This window comes from Puma concolor, chromosome A2 (assembly GCF_028749965.1).
Source record: "Puma concolor isolate L17-30 chromosome A2, mPumCon1.1.hap2, whole genome shotgun sequence".
NCBI lineage: Eukaryota > Metazoa > Chordata > Mammalia > Carnivora > Felidae > Puma > Puma concolor.
The window spans coordinates 68,303,638-68,329,855 of record NC_141668.1 but is presented as its reverse complement, the minus strand read 5'-3'; the positions used below and the strand labels follow the sequence as shown (position 1 = coordinate 68,329,855).

Below are 26,218 nucleotides of genomic sequence, written 5' to 3'. Positions count from 1 at the left end.
AGTTTTGCAAGATGAACAAGTTTTGGAGATCTGCTGTACAGCAAAGTGAATATACTTAACACCACTGAACTGGACCCTTAAAAATGGTTAAGATGGCAAATTTTATGTTATGTGTTTTATCACAATTAGACATTTTTAAATTTTTAAAGCTTCTTAACTTCAGCATGCATTAGAGGTGTCTATAAATCAAGGGCCAGCAAACTCTTTTCTGTAAAAGGGGCAGAAGCTAAATATTTTTAGCTGTGCAGACCACAGTCTCTGTTGTAACTACTCATACCCCTATGGTATCATGCAAGCAGCCATAGATAATATATAAATGAATGGGCATGGTCATGTTACAATAAAATCTTCATTTACCAAAACAGGTGGCTGGCCCATGGGCCATAGGTTTCTGACCCTTGCAAAAGTATTCTCTAAATAAAAATATAATTATACTCATTTTGTAAAAATTTAAGTCTCCTCTGCCCAAGATTTATCTTGTGAGTGAAATATTCTTTTCCAGAGTCTAAGATTAAAGCAACAGTGACAAGACCAAGCCGACTCAACAAGACCAATACTTACCCAGAGTTAAGAGGAAAACACTTCACTGACAAAGGACATGTTAGCTCTGTACCAGTGTCTACACTTCTCTACAGATGAACTTAACAATTTCAGACCTTAACAACTTAGAGAATGAATATGAGAAATATTACAGCTGGAAGAGAGCTTGGCAGTCATCTAGTACCTATTTCTCCTTTAGTGATTGAGAAAATTGCCATAGACTTACCAGGACCTATCCAAGCTGTCCCAGCTGGTGTAGGCAGGGCTGGAGACAGAGGGTAGAGCCATCTGAACTCTGAGGTCATGCTCCTTTGTCTCTATTTCCAATCAGGAGCCACAGCCGGCCAGACACCAGGTTTGTAAGTTATGTTTCATGCCTGCTATTCCAAATGGTCTTGGCTTAACCCTGAAACTAATTTTTGTCATTTGCCAAGTTCAGGGGGGAAATTAATAAAGACACATAGAGCCCCAAAGGCCTCACCTCATGAAATTTAAAAATGAAAGCAAGGGTGTAATTATTTGTTCCCTTCCCAGTGGTACCATATGGAAATGGCATGTTTTTCCTATGGCACTCAGGTAGTATAAAGAAACCACCACCAAAGGGTAAGGTTTAGCAACTCGATTTGGTCTTCTTGGGGGCCACAAAAAACAGGGGCCCTAGTTAAACAACCAAAACAAACAACAAACACACACCAAAAACCAACAAAAGAAAATGGAGAGTTATGAAACAGATAGGTTAAAGAGTGTGTTAGCTTTACAAAAGGAACTTTCACCTCATCAAAGAGCTCAAGTCAGTGCATAGGATTGTAGCACTGGAAGACACAGAATTGATAATGGGCCAAACACCCTTCCCTTTTATGTATGAATTAAAGCAAGTCCTGGAGTCAAGGCACTGCTTAAGCAGGCACGGTGGTGTTGGTCTATTGTGTGGACCCAAACCTGAAATTCTCCATGCTCACTCAACACAACTCATTGGGGGGTCTCAGCCCTGCCCTTAGCACTGAAATGAAGCAGAATACTCTTGTAAGCCAGAAAGCTGGAGGGCCCAGGCAAAAAGGAAAGGCTTTTTATCTCAGAATGAGGAGATGGCTGAGTGGTGATACTCCTGCATCTCTTGGCGTCTCCAGCTCCCGTGGGACCTGCCCTCAATTGCTAAAAGAGCCTGACCTCTGACAAAGACCAATGATTTCAGCAGTAATTAATGATACTGTCAAATTAATTAACCCAAGTCTTTGTCCACAGGAAAAAAAAAAAACTCTCTAATGTCAATACTGCTGTTTACTAGTCCTTGACCAAGCTCTATAGATCCAAACCTTCAGTCAGGACACAGGAACACCATGGGCTGATGACCCCAGCGAGGTCCCACCTATTAAGCCATTTGTTAAGAAACCTTCTCACAGTAACATATCCTTTGATAATGGGACGTTAGTAAATTAACAGCTCTCCAAAATCTAACACGATTTTAAAAAGACACAAGCCCAAGAATGCCGGTGTGTATCATTCATATTTCCTACAATATGTTTTAGATACCCTTTTGAATTATGGTGATGAAACCCTAGACAAATGCTGTAGGATTTCATTAAGCCATTTAATAAATGGCCCTCATTAAAACGCTGGTTCCCTTGTCCTTGTCTATAAGGACTCTGACTCATAACAAATGCCCACGTATACATTTCCATATTATCTCTTTAGAGGATTCAGAACTATTTTCTTACACCTAACACGGCTTTTATTCCATTTAGAATAATTACCCTCCATCCCATTTCTGACTTTCAAGAAAAACAAGACATTTAATTGACCACAGGAGGACTCTCTCAAGGGCATCAGGCTGCAAAAGCTCTTCTGTGAGCTCACAACTTAAGCTGATGTAATCTGCTACAAGAAGCTGACTTCTATTTTTAAATCATACCCTTTTACTCTGCCTTCAAAGGGCACATATATCACACGTTGTAACTGCTCATAAAATACTTTGTGGTGTAGTCTCCCGTCCATTTCCCTCCTGGGGTGAATCACACTGTCAGAAGGGGCTTCCTACTGCTCACAGTCATCCAGCCCTGCACATTTAAATTCATCCACCATTTCCTATTATTTGGTCTTTAGGAGAATAACTACATATGGCCACACTCTCCAGGTGTCTTGTTTATCACGGTAATTTTGACAAGGAACAGATGACTAGCAGGGTCCTTCTTGAGGGCTGGGATCAAGCTTTTCCACCTCTTTGTATTTCCATCCCCAAATATAGGCACTTAATAAATGCTTATTAGTGTTGCTGCTGAGAGATCTGTCATCAGGCCTATGTGCTTCAAAGGTTGCCAGAATGAAAACAGATTATTTGCTTTGTTTAATTTTAAGTTTTTCATTCATCGTTTTGGTCATGCTCATGGTGTGTTATTTAAAAGTTTCTTAGCACTTTGAAAATACTATGAGAAAAGCTTTGGTTGGAAGGGAAAGTACACTTGATCTTGCTATTTATTTATTTATACTTATTCTGCACATTTCTAAGAAGACAGAAGACTCTGTAATTAAAGTGCTGCCTCTGTGGAGTGTAGGAGAGGGCAGAACATATATTTCCCTGGTCTACGTGCATCTTGGTTCTGTGGCACCCCATGTCTCACCTAGATCTGTACAAGAGCCTCCCAAGCAGCTCTCCCAGCCTCAAGGCTTGGGTCCTTCCAACCCCTTCTCTATATTTTCTGGGTGAGCTAGTGAGAACACAGAGGTGGTTATGCTTCTTTGGGAAGCCTCTCCTATGTGTTCCCATGATATCATGTGCTACCACAGACAATGGTTCATCATACTGCATCAAGTTTACTTGCTCGATCCCCAAGTGACAACATGTGACAGGAGGGCAGTGATCACGTCTACTTATTCACTACTATACCTTTCTGCATCTGGCCTACCGTGCAGTGGGGCTTCCATATCATTTGCTGGATGAAAGAATAAATGAATGAATGCATACTAAAGATTGCAACTCAGGGGATCATATCTGTGAGGATGAATTAGAATTCTGTCTCCTCAGAAAGTGTGAACGCAAAGAACTGAATTTATTGAAAAATATCACTTTTCGTTCAGGATTCATCAGTTGAAATATGAAGGTGACAGCTGGCTCTGAAGAGACTGAAATTCTCCTTCCCACAGTGGCACCTAAGAAGCCACCCACAGCCAGACCCCTCTCCCAGAGGATATAGAAAAGTGTTTCAGTAGCATGTTTCTGAGAGATAAATGGAGACTGTTTAAAATGGAATCCCGCTGGGACAAAACACTAAAGCTTGCTCACAGTTAAATTTCATGTTATAAACTCCAAGCAAACAGCGCATTCCACAATTTAAATCCATTCCAAAGAAAGCGGCAAGCCACAAAATAATAATGTTACTTCTTACCTACAAAACCATCTGTCAATTCCAGGTGTGGGTGGTGGGAATCCCTATCGATCTGAGAAACAGAGTCTGGAACTTCAAGCTCAATGGCTGGAATGTGACCATCTGATACGAGTGCTAACTTGGGGGCCAGGTGCTGGCCAGTGAAAAGACAAATCTGGTCCCTGTCCTCATGGGCAGTCCTGCCTAATCAAATATCCACTTGAATACAGACTTCTTTAAAAAAAAAAATTCTTTCCCTAAATTCAAAGTACACCATGTTCAGCTATTAAATTAAATCCAGGGCACATGGGATTGTAGAGTAAGGCATTGCTTCAGCTACTTCTGCATGGCAAAAAAATTTTTTAAACCATATTTTCCAAAATCAACAGATTGATGACACTAAAGAGTGGGTAGTGTTTCAATATTCAACCCAAATGACGAAGAGCTTGGTTTTTATTTCATCCTAACACAGCTAGTAACCACCCTCCAAAACAAAACCAAATAAACACAATTCCACGTGAAATTCTGCCTTCCAGAGTAAGTGTATGTTTATTTTTATTACACAGCACAAAAAAGGCATTCAATAAATGTTTGTTGGATAAATAAATCACAGACAGGTATTACTATGAAAATGACTGTCAATTTTAGATACGTTCTTCAACTTTTTTTTTCCTCTTAAGGAAAAAAATTATGCCTATTTTCTAAGATTCTGACTTTCATTTCCTTGTCTGACCTTGGACTTGTTACTTAACCTAGGTATCACTTTCTTCATCTATAAAATTAAATTTGTATCTTGATTATTGTGAGGCTTAAAGGAAATAGTAAATATAAAATGACTGGCACTATTGCCTCCAAGTACGGTCTTGTCTGTTTGTTTGTTGTTTGAACTTCTTTACTCCATCCTCCTCCAACCCCCGAATAAAGTGTCAAAGACAAACCAAATTACTGGCCTGATTAGAAAGTCAGGAAATTTCTCATGTAGGCTGGGCCTTGATTTTCTCATTTATAGAATGAGTGAGTTTTACTAGTTCATGCCTTTTCAGTTCAGATTTTCCATGAATTCAGAAATCTGTCTTGCCAAGAATTTAGATGCTGCTACTACCTTAAGGTTATCTATAATCAGAAAATAAACTCCGATTCCCTTCATAAAGAGGGATTCCAAATTGCAAACGAAAATAAAATTTGGCTTTTAAAAGAATTTGTATCAATCTAATACTAAGCCAAGAATTGGTGACCCTATTCTTAAGCAACAGAAGGTCCCTCCTTTCCCCCATCACACAGACACACACACACACACACACACACACACACACACATACACAACCTCCTATGCTCTAGCAGCGTTTTCCATTTACAACTCCACATGATGTACCTAAAAAGAAACCTTGGGATTTTAAGCAACATCACTAATTACAAATGGATCATTTGAAATGAGTAAGATAATTGACACAATATTATGTCAAACCTAACATTTGCTTGATTTTTTTTTTCTTTCACATCCTGAAATACATCCAAATCAACCAAACAAAGAACTACCAAGACTGTACACAACAAAAAGTCATTGCATATTCATAAATACTCAGTATATGACTGCCACCTAGTGGTAGGATCTGTCTTCGTATGGCCAAATCTCCAAACAGCTAAATTGACGCAAGAGAATTAAAAAAACAAGGGAATATTGTTCTTCTGCTACTCACCAGTATTTCAGGGAAATTTAAGAGCATACCCACCTCCTCAGCAATCTATTTTCCTCAGACAAATTTCTGAAGTGGTCTATTGCAGATGCCACATTAGTTAATCCCACAACCAAACCCCACTGCTTCTCAACCACTTCACAAAACAAAGGAACATTATTATTCTATTAATTTTCATACTCATTAGCAAGTAAAAAAGATTTCTCCAATAGCCTGTCCTCACTTCCCACTTTCATTTGATCTAATCTTGATTTTTAGTTATGCATGAGAAAGCATTTTGAAGTGACAACCTTACAAAAAGTGTACATTATATGAAAATCCGACTTCAATTAGAACTAGTTACTAAATCCCAGCAATTTTCAGCTGTCTCTTCTATCTTACCCTTAGAGAATTATATATCACATTAATTGGTATTCTGTCACATAAAAAGACACTGGTGATGATTAATTGCATCCTTGGTGCTTTTGAGTTATGTCTTCCTCACTAGAGTGATTCAAATCACACCTCATTACCTTTCTGCAGGTACCCCTCTTGGTAACCTTCATAAAATATCCTACCTTCCTGAACTTCTCCATTTGCTTGTAGAGGTCTGGATCAAGCTCCTGTGACACATCCTTCATCCATAATAATGCCCCTCTGTATTCAGTCCGGCACTGCTCCATGCGATTCACCGTCAGCCAAGTGTCTGAGATGGCCCGGTGCCGAAAAGTCTCCACTTCTTGGTGAAATCGACACAATGGATTTCGCAAGGCCAACCTAGACAAGAGGATAAAGCCATAATCTTGAAACTAAGCAGGCCATCAGTTTGCATCCTTGACAGTTTACCAATCTTAAACTCATGAGCCTAGAACAGTGCCTAGAATATAGACAATGCTGCAGAAATATTTGATGGATTATAATTGAAACGTATGAACTGATGAGTTCACCAGAAATGATTACCCATGTACTCATTCCTTAGATAACTGTTACTTGAATGTACCATTGGGAAGGGTTTCCAACAGTACTGTTGGGGGTGGTTTCATGCCTGGGCAAAGAATACCTGTCTGGAGTTGGAACCAATCCTGCGTTCATGGAGAAGGGTCAAGGCATAACCATTTCCCATTTCTATTCTTGGCATTCCCTGCTTCTGCTCCTCTGAAGCCTGGCTCTTTGAGAAGGGGTGGACTTGTATTTGACTAGGGTCTCCCTGGCTAGGTCATTGTTGGATTACTCTCCAAATGCTAGGAGTTCTGCTCCCACAGTCACAGAGAATAAAGCATGAACAGAAGAATTTTTAAATGGTCTAGGAAGGGAGAGAAGCACTGTGGATCTACTGTGTTAGGTACATTCAGATAGGTTATAGGATTGAGCCTTATAAAGAAACAAAACTTAAGGATTCTACCATAAATGAATGTATACCATACAATGAAGTGGATAGAAAATAATTATTAGTTGTAACATATCATCATTCATTAAGTAAAAAAAAATGTTTGAGGCATATCAAACTTTGGATGCAATATTTTACAGGGGAGGGAAATACTGCTTCTCCCATCTTCCTACCCAAGATGAGTAACATTACATGAATTACACTCTTAAGATACAGTTGTCTGCATGAACTTGCAGGGCACAGGTTCAAAACATAAAAATAAGATGAAGAATTACATCTCAAATGAAATGCAAACTTATTTAGCAGAAGGGAACAGTGGTGTTAGTGAGCTGAAGTCAGCGCTTGGCATCTCCACCAGCTTCTGCAGTGCCTCACATGTGTAGAGCACAGGAAGATTACAGATGGGCCAATAAACTGTTTAAGAAAAAAACCCTTTATTATTTTCTCCAGTTTTCCTCTTTTCTGTAAAGCATTGTTTTTAAATAGTCAGCACTTCTCTAAAAGTAGTTTGCTCATATCATCCTACCAAAGTGTTGCAGGTGGTTTTCAAAGACATATTATGGTGCCATAAAGTAAGCTTGTCCTTTATCACCATTGGATTAAATTTAATACCCATCTTTCATCAAATTGAATGCACAGTTGTAGCAATGACTATCAAATAAGTCAGTAAAACAAATGCTGGTGTGAAGGTTTATAAAACTGGAGACTTCTATTTAAAGAGAGAAAGAGTCCTCAGCTGTCCGCCTAAGAATCCTGTTCATTTCTGGACTCCTTCTTCTCTTCCCTTGGACCTTGCCAATTTCCCTAAATTGGCTGAAAAAGAGTCTTATGAATAAAATATTCTCAATTTCTTTGACTGTTGTAAAGTTAGACAGAAACCTTTGAAGAGGTAATGACATGATGATAGATGTTAAGATCTTGAAGGAAAGAAAAAAGCATACAAAATCACTTCCATTTTTTTCTGTAACTTGCTTCGCACAAGATTAGAAAGGTGAAAACCTGTTCATTTGTGGTACCAAGGACTGAGTTTAGACCAAGGAAAAACTCAATAACCAGAAATACCAAGCTTTAGTGGAAGACTGGTACACATTTTCATTGATGAAAACCTACACAAGGGGAATAATTAATAAAATGCCTAAATAAAGGTCTACTCCAAAGACATTTATCATTTAGCAGGAAAATGTGGAAGTGACCCAAGTAATAAACAGAAGGGCTCGGGTTAAGCGTATTGTGGAATGCCCTGGAACACTATGCTATAGTTGTTTTTTAAAATGTATACATGGAGAACAAAAGGTGTTATGGCTATTTGATCAAAAAATCAATTTGCTAAGTGATCAGCAAGCAGTACTCCAAAAAAACTGTCTGCTGGGATGCTGTTTCTATTAAAAATATATCCCAGCATATTTCAAATTACATCCATTAGAGATCTGAAAATTCAACTTTGTCAGAGTTTTATGTCATCATCTACTTTGTTCATATTTAGGAGGACTGGTGTGGATGTCATGTGCCCGGTCAGCAGCTGAGTGCTGTGAAACCAGGGCCACCTTGCAGGAGGTCACCTTCCAAATTTTAAAGTTGTCCAAGCTGCATTAAATTATGGATATAGTGCAGTTTGCTAGTTTATAGTGGTGATACTTTTAAGTACTCTTTGCATTGTTTCTGTTGATTTCTTTTACTGTTTTTGTTTATATCGAAAGGTTAGATTATATAAACTTAAGGTACCACATGTGTGTTCTGGGAGATAATTTGGTACACAACTCTGAAACGGTGTAACTGGATAGCCATGTTATAAAGTAATTATGTGATCAGTAATGGCAACTCTTACAGTGATTGTGTCCAGGGATTTGGCTTTGTTTCCCATAAGCTGATGTACAACTTGGCATACAGGTATGTATAATAATTTTTCCCACTGAAATTAGTGATAAGTATATGTTTAACACACGAGAATTTACTCTTTGAAAGATTTATTGAGAACCAATTATCTTGGTAAGGCTGGGGAAAGTATATATGCATAGAAAATACCTATCAAAGCATTACATGTGGGTCATCTGCATTAGGAAATTTTTAATTGCTTTTTAATTTTCTCCTTTGGACTTGACTCTTTTAAATTTTTGCAGTAGTATTTTTACAAGGAAAAATGATTATAAATAAGATTGATTAAAAGATACAACTGAATATTATAAGCAAACACTTTTCTTGGAAAACAAGTGCAGAACTATTGGACATAGCTTCATTCAACTATGAAAGTTGGCACTGCCCACAAAGTCAGGGTCCAGATGTTATTAGGGAGAACCAACGTGCCCAGGAGTAGGACCACGGGAAAGTGACACAGTTGGTCTCTTCCTTCCACCCCACCTTTTCCAGGTTTTCATTGAAACTTGTGTAACAGGCTGATGGCCTGCTCTTGGCCCACAGGGACTGAAAGAAGAAGAAATTAAGAGAAGAAATTTTTGGACAATTGGAGGAAGCAAAATGTTTGTAACCTGAAAATTTTTGGAAACTACCTACATGTCTTATGTAGGTATAATCTTGCCTAATATTAGTGACATGTTTAGGCTAATTAGTGACTGGAGGAAGAGGAATGGAGAAGGAGTGTCACTTTCCTCAGGCACTAAATGCAACTGCATGCAGGGGCTCCTGCTTATTCTACACCAACCATAAAATGAGTCATGAGAGTGTTAAAAAAATGTCACTTCTCTGCCACAATTTCCTCTCTACCAGAGCTTCTCAAACTTAAATGTGCATCAAAATCAACTGGGAAGATCTTGTTAAAATGCAGATTTGGGTTCAGCAGTTGTGAGATGGGGCCTAAATTCTGCATTTCTAACAAGCTTCTAGGGGATACTGCTGATGTTGCTGGTCCAGGGTCTGAGCAGAATGGGTCTGGGAATCATGACCACCACCTCTCCAAAGTTAATTGGCCTACAGAGAGCAGACAGGGAACACTTCCACCTGGTCTCATTAGGCTCCTGCTTTAATCAGAGGCTGGAAGGGGATCAGCCTGACTGCTATGGGCAATGCTGAAGGTCAAACATAAGCCTAGGCAGCACTCAGAGTGATTGCCAAATGAAACGCTCCCTACAGACCAGAAGAAATAGGAAAAAAACGAAAAACTTAAAGATTAATAGGGAGTAAAAAAAAATCATATATGTTATCTTAATCAGAGAGTTAAATACAGACTAATAACTGAGAACAGAGTAGCTCCTCAGTCTCAGGGGAGAGACTTCTAAAGAACAGGAGAGTCCCCTCCATGGCTGGGTAGACGCCAGATTCTCTGCTGAGCCCCCAATGGAGCCCCAGTGAAGGCCACACACCTTTGCTGGGAAGAAAAGCAGAGGGCCTTTCCCGTTGCTTGCATCATCTTTCCTGCTCTGGTTTTGTCTTGGAAGCCTTGGGATCGGAGAAATTTTCCCAGTTCGTTTTCTTCTTGAGACAAGACTGATGAAGAAAAGACCAAAAGGAGCCATGAACAATGAGCATTTTTATTACAGAGAGGAGAGACCCACCACAAGTTCCTCTCTCTTTTAGAGGGAAAGACGGGATGAAATTAAATCCACGTGGCAAGCTACAAGGTAAGCCCTCCCCCCACCACCATTTAACTTTCATGCTGTCCCTCCACTTGAAAAAGGAGAGATCAAATTCACTTGAGTACATCTGTCAGTGGGTTTGGTGCCCTGTAATCAGAACCAGAAAATGACCTCTGCACTGAAAAGCGAGCCGATAATGTGCCGCTTCGAGCTGAAATAAAGAAAGTTGGGTTTGTCAAGTATGACTGTGGGAATCTTTTGTGGCTGCCTATAATATAGGGCCGGTTTCCTCTGCTTATTCTCTCTCACTGGCTTTTTGATCTCTGCTTTCTGAGGTACATTCTACTTGATTGCAAAGCAATTCCATACCTTATTCATGACATGAGTTTTTGGTTGGAAGTGGGAGTGGGGATCAAGGGTGGGCAGGTAATCGGGTTGAAGTCTCAGTGGGGTTTTTAAATGCAGAGCTGGAACCATGAATTGGTCATGTCTAATCCTGGCCTTATTTTTAAAGACAACCTCAGATGACACTGCTGGTGAGACAGTTATTGGTACAGCCTTCTGCAGATTCATTTGACAGTAAACATAACATGTCACAGAATTCTATGTATCTTTTGACATTGCACTTCTACTGTTAGCACTTTCCAAGGATTTAGTGAAATGGGCACAAAGCTGCAGACAGAAAAGTAATCAAAACATCAATATTTATAGCAGCAAAACACTTTCTTTCTCTACCCTGGGGACTGATTTATAAACTAGTGTGTATCCAAACAATGGAATAGTGGGCTGTTACACAGCCACTGGTCCCAAATCCACATTTACCAACAGCTGAGCAAAGAATGACACTGAGCTTCCTAAATGTTTTCTTTTCAAAATATAGCCCTTCTAGGGACTGACTTTGGCCACTACTCTGATTTCACATTTACTTATTTATGCATTTACACATCATGTGTCTCTAAAAATGTTTTTTGAATGCTACTAGGATTCTTGTCCATTTTCATAAACAATCCAGAATTCCTTCAGAATGCACCCCATTCCTGACACAACCACTCCAATGAGAGCATTAGCCAGGAAACACAAATCCAAAGGTGAAGGTTACACTTGTTACTGCTTCCTTATTAATCTGTGACTGTAGTTCACATGAAACTTTCCAGAGGGAGACGTTTCTGGAATCCATTCTTCCTGAGAAATAAATGACTATCCTCCTTCCTCTCTGCCCCTCAAGAATCACACTGAGTCAAAGTCTGCTCAAAGACTACTTCCCTATGAAGTAGTTGATCCCTGTTTCTCTGTGACAGCAGCGCCCTCTTGGCTTCTGGTATTAGGTTGTTGGGGTCGGGTGTATGTCTTCTATATCTTGACACTCTAACCTTCTCAGGACAGGGACCTCATCCAACTATGCACTCCCCAGGGTGAGCATAACGTCTTATACAGGGTACTATTAAGTGCTCGTAAAATTAAATTAACTATAATTTTTGCCTTATTATCCTCATATACTTTATTTCACTTTATTTTTCCTCACCACTTCCTATCCCACTTTGTTTCATTTTAAATGCTTAGCAATGATTCTATGTAGCTTAAAAAAAACCCTATAATTATAAGAAGTTTTGTTGTTTTATATTACCTTCTATTCCTTCTCTCTACTTACTGATACGGGACTGGATTCCACAACGAATATGTCCCTACGGAGAGCAACTTCACATTTTTGTTCATAATAGCACGAGGCTACTGTCATCTTTTTTTTTTTTTTTTTTACCTTGAAGTCTCAAGTCACATATAAATGAACATATTTAGCTTAAGGCTAGGAAGAAACCATTCATGGCACCTACACAATTACACAGTTGGTGAAATGTACTCTTTCCTGAATAAACCTCAGCAGGTTGAAGCATTTGAAAAATTACTTTTTGTTATTTTATGCACTTGAGGACTAAATCTAGGGTGTGAAATGGTTTCAAGAGCTGGACTCTAATTAATTGGCAGTGTTGTTCAGAGGGAGGCAGAAAACGTTTGAGCCTCATCAGACTCCAGCTTGGATTACTTAGTGATGACTATTATTTTCCAAGAAGGGATGCCCATTTCTTTTTTTTTCTTTTTTTTTTCTTTTTTCATTTTTTTTTTTCAAAATTTTTTTTTAACGTTTTATTTATTTTTGAGACAGAGAGAGACGGAGCATGAACGGGGGAGGGGCAGAGAGAGAGGGAGACACAGAATCGGAAGCAGGCTCCAGGCTCTGAGCCATCAGCCCAGAGCCCGATGCGGGGCTCGAACTCACGGACCGTGAGATCGTGACCTGAGCTGAAGTCGGACGCTTAACCGACTGCGCCACCCAGGCGCCCCGGGATGCCCATTTCTTAATTTTGATTTTAAAATTCAAATACTGAAATTAATTTAGGGAGCTTTAAAATTCAGGTGCAACACAGGTATCAGATAACTCGCCAGTTTCCACTTACAAGGTTTAACTTAACCAGGACTTAAGAATTCAGACACACACAAAAAAACCCTATTAATATTTAATTGCTGATTAGATTTTCAGATGTTTCCTAAAAAGGGAACTAAAACCAATTAGATTGGCAGCATTAATTCACTCAGCACAGATTTATGGATGATCTAATACATACTAGGCACTGTTCTTGCCACTGGGAATAGAGAGACAGACAAGACACACAAGGTCCCTGCACTTATGGAGCTTTTGTTCATGTGGCAGGAGACAAAAAATAAAAAAAAATACGTACTCACAAATACAAAACCCAAAAAGAAAAATACCAGACAGAGCAGTAAGAAGAGGGGAGTTAGAGAAGCTGCTTTGGGCTAGGTGATCAGGAAAAGCCTCTCTGAGCAGGTGACCACTAAGCTGGGCTCTGAATGGCAAGAAGGGGTCCACTCTTTTTTTTTTTTTTTTTTTAAATCCAAGTTAGTTAACACATAGTGTAATTATGGTTTCAGGAGCAGAATTTAATGATTCATCACCTACATATTATACCCAGTGCTCATCCCAACAAGTGCCCTCCTTAGTACCCATTACCCATTTAGCCCATCCCCCCACCCAAGAAGGAGCCACTCTTAAGATAATTAGGGCAGAAACATTCCAGACATAGGAAATAGTGAGAGTAAAAGGCCTCAGGTAGCATGGTGGCTAAGGGCAAAAGTGGCTGGAGAGGTGAGCTGGGCCAGATCATGTAGGAATTCATAGACTATGGTATGGAAGTCTGGATCTTGATTCAATGTACATTTTTAAAGCTTTTTATTTTGCAAGAATTTTAGGCTTAGACTGTAAATAGAACAGAGTTCCTGTATACCCTTTTCAGCTTCTCCTAACATTAGTATCTTACATAATCATGGTACAATTTTCAAAACTAGGAAATTAACATTGGTAGAGTACTATCAACTAAACCACAACTTTATTTGAATTTTACTAGTTTTCCCATGAATGTCCTTTTTCTTCTAGGATCTAATCCAGGATCCGACCTTGAACTGAGTTATCGAGATTCCATCTCCTTCAATCTGTGACAGTTCCTCAGCCTTTCTTGTCTTTCATGACCTTCATGCCCTTTAAGAGTACTGGTTAGATATTTTGTAGAATGTCTCTCAACGTGGATTTGTCTTATTTCTCACAATTAGACTGGGGTTACAGATTTTCGGGAAGGAAACCACACAGGTGGAGTGGCCTTCTTAGTGCATGATACCAGGGCTACATGATACTAACAACACATTGTCACTACTGGTATCAATCTGGATCACTTGATTCAGGTGGTGTCTACTGGGTTTCTCCACTGTAAAATTATGATTTCTTTCTTTTGTAATTATTAAAAATCTTGGAAGGAAATACATGACACTGTGAAAATAACCAGTTTCTCCTCAAACTTTCGCCCATTAATTGTGCCACCTTTCAGTGAACGTTGCCTGCCACAATTCTTACTGTGGTATTTGCCTAATGATGATTTTGTGGTTCCCTCATTCCTTCTGTATTTATTAACTGAAATTATTTTATAAGGAAGAGCTGTTTCTTCTCCCCTGTTTGTCTATATCCACACTGATTTAATGGATATTTACTTTACTTTACTTTATTGGTTATAATCCAGAACTACTGTTATTTATTTTGCTATTCAAATTGTCCCAGCTTAGACCATTGGGAGCTCTTTGACTGTGGTATAGACAATGGGCTGGAGAGGGCAAGGAGATCATTTAGGAAGCTGAAGCAAATCAAGTAGGACAGTGATAGACGGTGGTGGCATGAACTAAGATAGTGAGAGGATGGAGACTAAGATGGAGAGAGGAAGGAGAGTGAATTCTATTCAGGCAACAAAATGAACCAGCATTTAAGACTAACTGGATGTGGGATAGAGAAACGGTGGGGGATGTATGTCCTGTGTCTTGATTTACTCAGAACTCAAGACTATGAAGCTATAGCTCAGAAGTCTTAACTTAGTAAACAGTAACATAGAAAATTTATCAAATTCTTTCTCTAAGTCCTAGGATTTTGTACTTTCCCCCAAAGAGTCTTAATTAAAGACTAATGAAGGAAAATTATCAATTGTTACTTTGTGATTATTGGAAAGAGGTCTAGCAGCAGTCAGAAACAGAAAAGCTTCCCATGTTCTAGTCTCAGAAATATAGAAATTATACTATTAAATCATCTACGAATGGACATTTTAAAACATATTAACACATAACTTGATATTTAGCATTTCAGAGATAACTCTGAGTAATAACTTTAAGGCAGAATCCTATTTCCCAATAATCCAATATCCAACATAAAAAATGCTCATGAAGAAGCGCTATTGTCAAAATATAGTCAAGGAATTACCTATATGTGCTTTCTCTCTCCATTTTAAGAGGAACAAACCTGGATATAAGAGAGCCAGGGCAATCAAATAAAAACAACACCAATTTTTTTTTAAAACCCAAACATAAAACTGAGAAAACTTTTTTATAATTAGGAAAATAAATGATATGTACTTACCCATGGGAGACCCAATATAAAGTTCTTGTTCTAGTTATTTGCATTGAATGATATACAACCTATGTAAAGAATTTCTGATAAAATTATTAGAGACCCTCCTTCCCACCAATTAAAGACCAAAGACAGCACTCCTCAATAGTAATTTCCTTGTCTTACTTCCTAAACATATGAAATGATGTATTAAGGCAAAATATCCTATTTCTCACTGTTTATCTGATCAATAGGTATACTTAGGGCATACTTACAACATATTCTCTTTTGATAGAGTACAATTGCTTTAGATAAGTCCAAACAGGTTCTCTGAATCGAGTGAAACAGCTATAATAAAAACACAAACAAAATGTTAAAAAAAAAAACCAGACAGCAGTGAAATAAAAATTATTATACTGAACATAACTATAGTGTTTGATTTGCTCACTAAACATAAGATTGCAAGCCTAAGTATGCTTGGTGTTATGTGGTAAACTATGCAGGAACTGTGACCAGAGTCTTTAAAAATATGCTCATATTATTCTATATTTACTGGAATCCATCATCTTTGTGATCTTAATTAAGATCTCTAGAACAATAATTTCCTCCAGACTACTGAAATAATAGCTGAAAAACAGAAATCCTAAACGAAGGCACCAATTAGAGGACTCAGTAAACCAGAGACCCAATATTCATTCATAAGTTAATTTATTTCTTCTCCCACTTGATGTGTTTTTTTCAAATGTGGATCCCTCAATTAAGCATCATATTTAAAACACAACATTAGCTTATTTTGTGATCCTAATGTATTTTATGGCATGCTTAAACAACTCTATAAAAAGCCAACAAAAATCAACCAGCTGAATATTTAATTTAGAAGACATCTGGTAAAACGGAGTTTAGCTAGTAGCCCTGATCATTCATTTTCCCAATGATTTCATAAGATATACAGATAATTTGAAATCTAATGTAATGCCAAGGCCGTATCAGAGGAAGTTAATGGAAAAGCAGGTGGGTGATACTGAGAAGAATCTAACTAGATTTTAACCAACAGTGGTCCTGGTCTTTGCTTCAGAAACCCAAACAAGCTCAAGAGAAAATCAAACAGATACTTCACACTGTCTCTACCCTCTGTTTACCAACTCAGAGACCAGGGCTGGTATCAGTTGGAAAACCTAGCAAATATTCTGTCTCTGAAGAGCCACCTAAATGAGCCAGAGCAAAACTTTTCCCCCTCTCTTTGATCTTATTGGCCATGGTGATGTAATAGTTATGTGTTGGTATTATGAAGTACTTCACTGTTTGAGTTAAAACAGAGGATGTGTGTCATAATAAACATGACCAATTATCTAATAAAAAGAGATGCATGCATATATACTTAAAAAATTAAAAACCATTCCTGAAATGCTTAACATGATAAAACCTGGTCATGAAGATTATAAATTTTGCTATATCTTATTTCATTACACTGTATCCTCTATTTAGAAAAGAGCGAGAGGGAAAAGAAAAACCTTTACCATAAAAGAAAACAGAATCAGCAGTCTGAATCTCTTCCTTAACAAATGCTTGATATCAGGATTCTGGGTCACAAACCACCAACACATAGTAATTCCTGAATACAGGACCAAGAAGTTCAAAAAGTATGTTCTGATGTCACTGTTCATTTTTTTTAAAACACTGAGGTGTAAATTAAATGCAACTGGGGCACCTGGATGGCTCAGTCAGTTGAGTGACTCGATTTTGGCTCAGGTCACGGACCTCATGGTTCATGAGATGGGGCCCCACGTCAGGCTCTGTGCTGACAGCATGGAGCCTGCTTGGGGTTCTCTTTCTCCCTGTCTCTCTGCCCCTCCCCCAGTCATGCCCTCGCTTGCTCACTTCTTCCAAAATAAATAAACTTAAAAAAAATAAGTGCAATAAAATGCGCACCTCTGGAATGTCCAGTTCTGCAGGCCTACACTCTTCTCACCACATCCAAACTAAGAAACCAAAGACCATCTACTATGTTGTGGCACTCACTAAAAGACCTGCCACCACAGGTTACTTTTGTCTGTTCTTAAGAGCTGTTTTTGAGACAATATTTCAGGGTGCCTGGGTGGCGCAGTCGGTTAAGCGTCCGACTTCAGCCAGGTCACGATCTCGCGGTCCGGGAGTTCGAGCCCCGCGTCAGGCTCTGGGCTGATGGCCCAGAGCCTGGAGCCTGTTTCCGATTCTGTGTCTCCCTCTCTCTCTCTGCCCCTCCCCCGTTCATGCTCTGTCTCTCTCTGTCCCAAAAATAAACATTGAAAAAAAAAATATTTCATTAACAACTAATTCTTGACACATATTTAAACTTAGTGCAACATTTCTATGTATATTAACTTCCCAACAGATTATAGTAGAATCTGACCATTATTATAACTTGGCAATAAACTTTTCTTATGCTGGCAGAATAAAAGTTCTTGTTTCATAAACTAGTGTTCTGTGGATAACTTAGGGTAAGAACACATCAAAATGGTTTCCACATCATTTACATATGTTTTATTGATGGAATCCATGCTCTCTACAAACATCAATACTAGTTTGAACATTTTTGCAACAAACACCTCTGTTGTGTAACATTATTAGTCTCAGCTAAGTACTGTGGATGTTATGTGCCTCGGACAGCAGCTATTTTGATTTAAGTACAGTTGGTTCAGCAAAAATACTGCCAGGGGCGAATAAGCATAAAAATAAAATTACCATATTGTGTTTAATGAACTAATAATTACATACTGAATTCCTTTTTGAATAATACTTGTATTTACTGGGTTGTTAAAAAGAAAAATAATAAAGGTACAAGACGTGAAAAACATATGCAATTTATAATCATTTCAATTATATGCAGAATACTAAAATCAGAACAGATGCCTCCTGGTTCTACTTTTCTCCACTATTAGCAATCTCCATTAGAACATTCCCATCAAACCTAGCTTCAATTTGAACAATTCCAGAGACAGGGGAAAGGGCTGGGAACTGATATTTATTGCATTAACACGCACACTGATTCAGTTAGTATTTACTGAATGTGTATAGTGTGTCTGGCTGAGGATACTATGGTGAATAAGGCTGACATGGAATCTGATCTGTTAGTGGAAGTAAGGCAGACAAATGCATAAACATTTGGGATATTTTCATGAAAGATACATACTATGAACAGGGGCCCTGGGTCTGGTTCTCCCCTCAGAGGCACAGAATGAATTATCCTTCTCCCACATGACAGACCTTTCTATACAATCAAGAACTAATATAGGTCCCCTTAAGCCTCTCTGTTCCAGTATAACTTTTTGAAATCCTGGGCTTTTTACTCTAGTCCTGTTAAATGTGCAGTTCATTAACTTTAGCTTATATGCTTGTTTGTTTGTTTGTTTCTTTGTTGAGAGAGGGGGTGAGGGAGAGGGGCAAAGGGAAAGGAAGAGAGAGGGAGAGAGAGGATCTCAAGCAGAGCTTAAGCTCCCACTGTGTGTGGAGCCCAAAGCGGGGGTCGATCCCATGACCCTGGGATCATGACCCGAGCAGAAATCAAGAGTTGGATGTTCAACGAATTGAGACCCCAGGCACTCCCTAGCTTTGATGTTAAATTTAGAGACCATTTTGAATTCTTATCAGGTCGTGTACTGTTCCTCACAGAAGTGATAAGTATGCTTTTTAAATTTTAATCTAAACTATTGGCAGAATGTCTAGCAAGATAGGGAGTTAGTGGGCCTTCTACCAGTTATATTAGTATTTGGGAATCAACCAGATAGGAATTCAACGTACTGTATTTTTAACTAATCTAACTAAATATCTGCTTAGTTAATTCATTCAAGAATTTTATTAGACTCTACTAGGATCTTGTGCTATCATCTTTTCCCTTTTTTAGAACGTAAGTATTTGCCTGACCCTAGTGTAATACCATGTGCAGTGGGTTTCTGATTCCATTAACTTTTTTCAACAAGCATTTATTGAGAATTTACCACTTGCCATGCAATCCAGCCACAAACTTGAAAAACAAATTAACTGAAGCATACTAGCAGTTACACAAGAATTTGTAGGTTTTTAAAAAATATGCTGGGATTAGGGTACCTGGGTGGCTCAGTTGGGTGAGCACCCGATTCTTGATTTTAGCTCAGGTCACGATTCCAGGGTCGTGGGATCGAGTCCTACGTTGGGCTCCATGCTGAGTGTGGAGCCTACAGCCTCCTTAAGATTCTTTCTCTTTCTCTCAAATAAAAAACTATATATATATTCTGGAATTGAATTTCCCTCATCCTAGATTTTCCTCAAGAACTAGTTTGCAATATGTTTTCAGATACAAAGCTCACCTAGGCTTGCCCAGGTGACCAGCTCACCTCTAGCTTGGCATCCAGGTCTGCATCAGAGGCAACAACATGCTCATCTTCTTTCTTCCCTGTGGCTTTAATAAAGGCTTGCTTCGTTTCCCAATACTTCTGCTGCATCTTATTTACTACAGACTTATCTTGAGTATATCGATCCTGTAAGTCCCAGGGATAACTGCTAAAAAAACATTTAAAGAGGTATCTTATTCACGACTTTCATAAATATTAAGCTATTTTAGTGTGAACAAATCTATCTAACCATTATATAATAACATTAACAAACATACAGATACTTTCTTATGTGGTTATTACACCAAAAAAGTCAACCAACTCTTACTGTGAAACCTTAAAAGTTAGTGAGGAAATCAAGGGGCTTTTGCAGGAAATTGAGAAGCTAAACCTTGAAGAGTTTAGCTACCAGCAGGTTGGACATACTCCTTTTCCAAGTGGAGAAAGTAAGGCCAAACTAGGCAGGGTGCCTGGTTCAAGCAGCCCAGGGAGTTATAGAGATAAGGCCAGACACCAATGTTCTCTCCACTCTAGCATTAGAGCCGACAGTGAAGTGATGGCAGAAAAGTAGAGATAAGGGGTTGAAAAATAGCACATTTAAAATGTGTCCTAGAGGTACCTAAAACAGTCAAACTCATAGAATCAGAAAGGAAAACAGTGGTTACCAAGAGGCTGGATGGGGTGAGAAGGAAATACGAAACCATTACTGAAGGGGTGCAAGGTTTCAATTATGCAAGATGAGTAAATTCTAGATGTCTTGCTGTACAACACTGTACCTATACTTAACTGTATTGTACACTTAAAAAGTTGTTAAAAGGGCACATCTCATGTTAAGTAGTCTTACCACAGTGAAATGAAGTTAAAAAAACAAAAAACAATTAAAAAAATCTTTACCGATTTCTGATACTAAAAATTTAAATTTTTTTAAATGTTTACTTATCTTTGAGAAAGACAGAGAGAGAAAGAGAGAGAGAGAGCAGAGAAGGGGCAGAGAGAGTGACAGAGACACAGAATCTGAAGCAGGCTCTGAGCTGTGAGCACAAAGCCCAACGTGGGGCTCAAACTCATGAGCCGTGAGATCATGACCTGAGCCGAAGTTGGATGCTTAACTGACTGAGCCAACCAGGTGCCCCTGATATTAAAACTTTAAATTCTTAAACATAAATGTTTAAAATACAGATAGGAAAAAAAAAATTCTTTCAGGAAGGACACAGTATATGTAAAAAAGAAATTAGAAAAAGAATTGAGATGAAATCAAATTCTGTAAAAGACCAGAGCACCTCAAATATTGACAGAAATGTTGCCATAGTGTTCTATATCTCCCTATGTTGTCTACACCCTCCTCCTGTCTAGAGTTCCTAGTGCACAGGTCCACACAGAATCCCTTGTTTCTCCTCTCTGCAGACATGTACCTTTTTCCACTGCATACTATCACTACTCCAAAAGTGCCAGACCTGAGTCCTAAAGCATAAGTTGCTTTACATTACTACATAAAAAATACCTATACCTTGAAACTTGGTGATTTCTACTCTCCTTCCAGATGGCATTTACAATTTTCCACACACAAATTTATTCTTAAAAAGTCAAAAGGGGTTTCAGATAACTTCTTTACAAAGGTTATCATTAGATTTGGGGGACCTTCATGGTTTCTGCCTTATTTAAAAGTTTCTTTTTATATGTACAGACTTGTTGAACCACTATGCTCTACACCTGAAACTAATGAACACTGTATGTCAACTATACTTGAATTAAAAATTGTTTTACTATGAGCTCACATCAGAGAAAACAAGTGGAAAAGTATATAACTTTTATGTAAAAGAGAAAATCTATCTCTATAAATATGTGCTTTAAAAGATTGGAAGGGGGTACCGGGTGGCTCAGTCAGTTAAGCATCTGACTTTGGTTCAGGTAATGATCTCACAGTCTGTGACTTCGAGCCCCGCGTCAGGCTCTGTGCTGACAGCTTAGAGCCTGGAGCCTGCTTCAGATTCGGTGTCTCCCTCTCTCTCTGCTCCTCCCTGGCTCGCACTCTGTCTCTTTCTCTCTCTCAAAACTAAACATTAAAAAAAAAAAAAAAACAAAACATTAAAAGACTGGAAGGATATACCCTCCAAAACTATTTTGGGGAAACAGAATTTTTAGGAGTGGGGAATAGGGTGGACTTCTTTGTATTGTACCTTTTATTTACTTACTTACTTATGTACTTATTTATTTATTGTGAAAGGTCATGGATTAAAAAAAATTTCCATTTTGAAAAAAAGACAAAGACAAAGGGACTTCAGAGATCTAATGAACACCCCTCTCACCTCTGTCATTTAACAAATGAGGTATCTTAGGTTTCAAAAGCTTACGAATTCTGCCCAAAGTCACACAGGATTAAAATCCAGGCCAGGGCTCATTTCAATGTTTTCTGGAGCCACTGCATTTCAGCAGCAAGCAATGCGGTGGCAGAGTTAGAGGGAAAAAGACTTTGGGGAAGTGCCCACTTCTTAGGGCTCTCCTGTCTCTCTTAGGTGCATGACTACCTACTTCCCTAGTCTGCTGCCAGGGTATGACAGCCAGTATGAGGGTCACAGGATGGAGCCACCCCTTTGTCTTAACGAAGCAAGATGGAACAATTAAGAAAACAGTCTGACAACTCTTGGTTACAAAGCTGGCAAATGGTGATACTCAGGGAAACTAAATCCCTTAGCCATTTATTAATTATCCTTTAAAACTTGTTACATTTTAAGACATGCAAAAATTCTTTTAAGGTTTGACATTTGATACTACAGAGGCCTTGGGCCTGATTACTTCTTTACTGAGACAGGAAGGATTAAAAAGTATATTCCTAAAAAATAATAATAAAATTAAAAAATTAAAAGCATATTTATAATTAATTGTACATTTGAAACATGAAAATACACATCACAATTTTTCATGCTACAAATTCAAGAGATAAAACATGACAAAGATCTGCCTGGTCGGCCATGAGTTCAGAATGGTTCAGAAACACTGCTTGTAGCAGATCTGGAATTTCTAAGACGTTTAATATGCTGCTAAGATGTGTTATAGGCATGTAAATGACAGTGCTAACATTGCCATGATTACCACATTTGACTCAGCATCATCATCTTCTAACCATATTTACCTCCTAAGTGTTCATGAAGGTTGAAGTCATGACTATAAATTAATGAGTCTGGGTTTGTGTTCACTCATTATTTTATAGCTGCCCTATATCAAGTTTCCTGATAACACTAATAACCTATAAATAAAATAGTGCTAAAAAAAGTATCAACTTATTACATTTGAAAAACTGGTAGTAAGAAAAGTCATTAGGTTCTCAAAAGAAAAGTTATATGTAAATTAATTTCTTAAGAGAATATACATTACATAAGAACTTACAATATTTTTAGTTATTTGGTTTCCATATTTATTTATTTATTTATTTATTTTTTTAAATTTTTTTTTTCAACGTTTATTTATTTTTTGGGACAGAGAGAGACAGAGCATGAACAGAGGAGGGGCAGAGAGAGAGGGAGACACAGAATCGGAAACAGGCTCCAGGCTCTGAGCCATCAGCCCAGAGCCCGACGCGGGGCTCGAACTCACGGACCGCGAGATCGTGACCTGGTTGAAGTCGGACGCTTAACCAACTGCGCCACCCAGGCGCCCCTCCATATTTATTTAGAAAAGATATTTAAACTTGACTAAACTCCATATTGGATAACGGCTAACATTATTTACTGCTAATGTGACTCTTGATTTTTCTTTCTCTTTTTCTTTTTCTTTTTCTTTTTATACAGATTCCTTTCTATCTACCTATTTACTTATATTTTTTTAGTTTTTGTTCTTTGAGAGAGAGTGAGCAGGGGAGAAGGACAGAGGGAGAGAGAGAGAATCTTAAGTAGGCTCCATGCTCAGCGTGGAGCCTGATTTAGGGCTTGATCCCACAACCGTGGAATCCTGACCTGAGCCAAAATCAAGAGTCAGATGCTCAGGGGCGCCTGGGTGGCGCAGTCGGTTAAGCGTCCGACTTCAGCCAGGTCACGATCTCGCGGTCCGTGAGTTCGAGCCCCGCGTCGGGCTCTGGGCTGATGGCTCAGAGCCTGGAGCCTATTTCTGATTCTGTGTCTCCCTCTCTCTCTGCCCCTTCCCCGTTCATGCTCTGTCTCTCTCTGTCCCCAAAATAAATTAAAAAAAAAAAAAAAAAGTTGAAAAAAAGAGTCAGATGCTCAACCAACTGAGCCACCCAGGCGCCCCTAAATCATGATTTTTCTATGCAACACAGATTTACTGAGCATATACAATGTGCTTTCTTCTTTCATTAGTCTCTCCCAATTCAGAAAAGACAACAAAATTACTTACCATTTGTGTCCTGACATGTTTTCTTCTTCTTCTTTTTTCTACTGTTGATGATTTGGGGAGAAGGGGCAGGGAAAAAGCATGAGAGGATAAGTTATATTATAACCTGAAATAAAACAAATGTTTAACAGTTAACACTATAATTATATGTTAATCTGACACACATAAAATTTTCCAATCCTAAACCATTTATAATTGTATTTTAGGGGCCAAACACTATTACTCAATAACACTGTACACTGGTGTTGAGAATAGTTTAACGCTGGAAGAAATATCCCAGATGAAGTGTAAGCAGCAAAAAGGCAGATTGCATGAGAAAAGCAGGTTGCAAACGACTATATAAAGTATGAGACCACAAAATACAAAATAACTGAAGTATACAAATATTATATAGTAAAGGTACAAAAAATGGCTAATGATAAACACTAAATTCCAGATGGCATTTAGTACTGCAGAAGTGGGTGGGGGATATTATTCAAGAGGGGTACATAGGAGCTTCAACTGTACTCACAGTGTTCTCTTTGTTAAGACTGATGGTGAATAGATTGCATCTATGTGTCTCTTTATAGATTAGAAATATTTCATAAATGTGCTCACTTTGGCAGCATATACACCAAAATTGGGACAATAAAGAGAAGATTAGCACGAGAAACCCCAAACCATGAAACCCCACCCACCCACCCATCTACCCAAGAGAATTGGAAGGCAGAAAATACAAAGGATCATGTGTTAACTGTAGAGTTTGGTGGGGAGAGTTGTGAGGGTCCAGACTCCCTGGTGCTTCTTAATCTGTTCTGGGTCACAGGAAAGAAGAAAAGTAGGTCCTTGGTGCTTAAGACTTGATCTTGTGGTTGGCCTTTGGCTATGCTGCTGCCTGACTCTGTCGCCTCCCAGGGACTGACCCTTAGCCTAAGTAGCCCTTGGAATGTGGGCTCTGGCATAGGGTCCTGAACTTGCCAGGGTTCCCCATCACAGGGAAGATGAAGGAAATTGGGGAATTAATCACAACCCCTCCAGTGTATGAGGGTATTGGCCTAGCCACAGGTAATTCTTTGCCTGATCTCTCTCCCATGCCCTGGGAAATAGCTGTCAATTTTTTATTTTTAATTTTCATTTGAAATAGAGTCCTTAGGTAGCCAGGAAAGAAAACAAAATATTTCATAATCAATGTTTCCAAAAAATGAGCCAACACATTGAAAACAAAACAACAACAACAACAACACCACACACACACACACACACACAAACCCACAAAAGGCTAACATTAGATACCAAGAAAGGGTAGAAAGGAGGAAAATGTGACTATTTTAGTTCTTACTGTCCTAACATTGTATTTTCATCTCATTAGTAAATATGGAAGTAACTCTAGTTTTTGTCCCCTACTTTCTTTGCCCTACTCAGGAATGGCCATCCTCAGGGGCAGAGCAAACCAACCCAACCCAACCACATTTGCCTACCAGTTTCTGGAAAGACTGGAGAGATTGTTACCTAAAGGAATGGCCTCTGTCCAGACACAGAATGCTGGCTGCCAGAGTGAATGCTCAGCACAGGAGTGCTTCTGGCTACTCCACAAAATCAACCCACCTGTTCTCCCTCTGCATCAGAAAGGGTCCTGGCAATCAATGCCCCTCAATGATTAATTTTTTTTAATGTTTTAAGGAAACTAAAATGAAAGTGTTAAAATTCCAGGCTTCAGGTGTAGGGACAGGAGAGAGGAAGGAAGACATTTTGCTGGAGTGTCTGGATGTCTCTGAAATGACAGCATCCAATAATCAGCATGTCTTTTCCTCCTGGAGGGCATCCAAGTTTTTGGACAAGATGCTTTGGGAATGACATTCATGATGAGTAAGCTTTGCCCTCTACTCAGTAAATCATGGAAAGGCCACTCACTTCTAGTCTTAACACCCACACAGCTTCCCTGCAAGTATGCATTTACTTTATTTAGCTTTAAGCTTCCAACAAAATTTCTCATGAAAAGGTACTGTTCAAGGAAACAAAATTCTAGTCTTTCCTTGAGTCCAATTTCACCATGAACTATTAGGTCAGTTGATACTTTTTCATTTTTAATTAACACTTAATTATTTTTAATTGTGGTAAAAAAACAAAATTTAT

The 26,218-nt window shown here is 38.7% G+C and overlaps 1 protein-coding gene across 17 annotated transcripts in view; it reads right to left on the bottom strand.

Moving 5' to 3' along the window:
• ICA1 (islet cell autoantigen 1) overlaps window positions 1–26,218 on the bottom strand; it is a 152,021-nt gene that overhangs the window by 105,774 nt on the left and 20,029 nt on the right. For 4 of the 17 annotated variants that reach the window (XM_086695344.1, XM_086695351.1, XM_086695339.1 and 1 more), the window contains exons 2-6: window positions 24,110–24,147; window positions 19,766–19,931; window positions 15,692–15,764; window positions 10,274–10,397; window positions 6,151–6,349 (exon numbers count right to left, since the gene is read on the bottom strand). In XM_086695344.1, the coding sequence (XP_086551470.1) occupies window positions 6,151–6,349; window positions 10,274–10,397; window positions 15,692–15,764; window positions 19,766–19,931; window positions 24,110–24,126 (579 nt within the window). In that variant the 5' untranslated portion in view covers window positions 24,127–24,147. Of the gene's footprint in view, window positions 1–6,150; window positions 6,350–10,273; window positions 10,398–15,691; window positions 15,765–19,765; window positions 19,932–24,109; window positions 24,213–26,218 lie in introns of all 17 variants that reach the window. The other 13 variants (XM_086695452.1, XM_086695340.1, XM_086695369.1 and 10 more) reach the window with 5 other exon arrangements.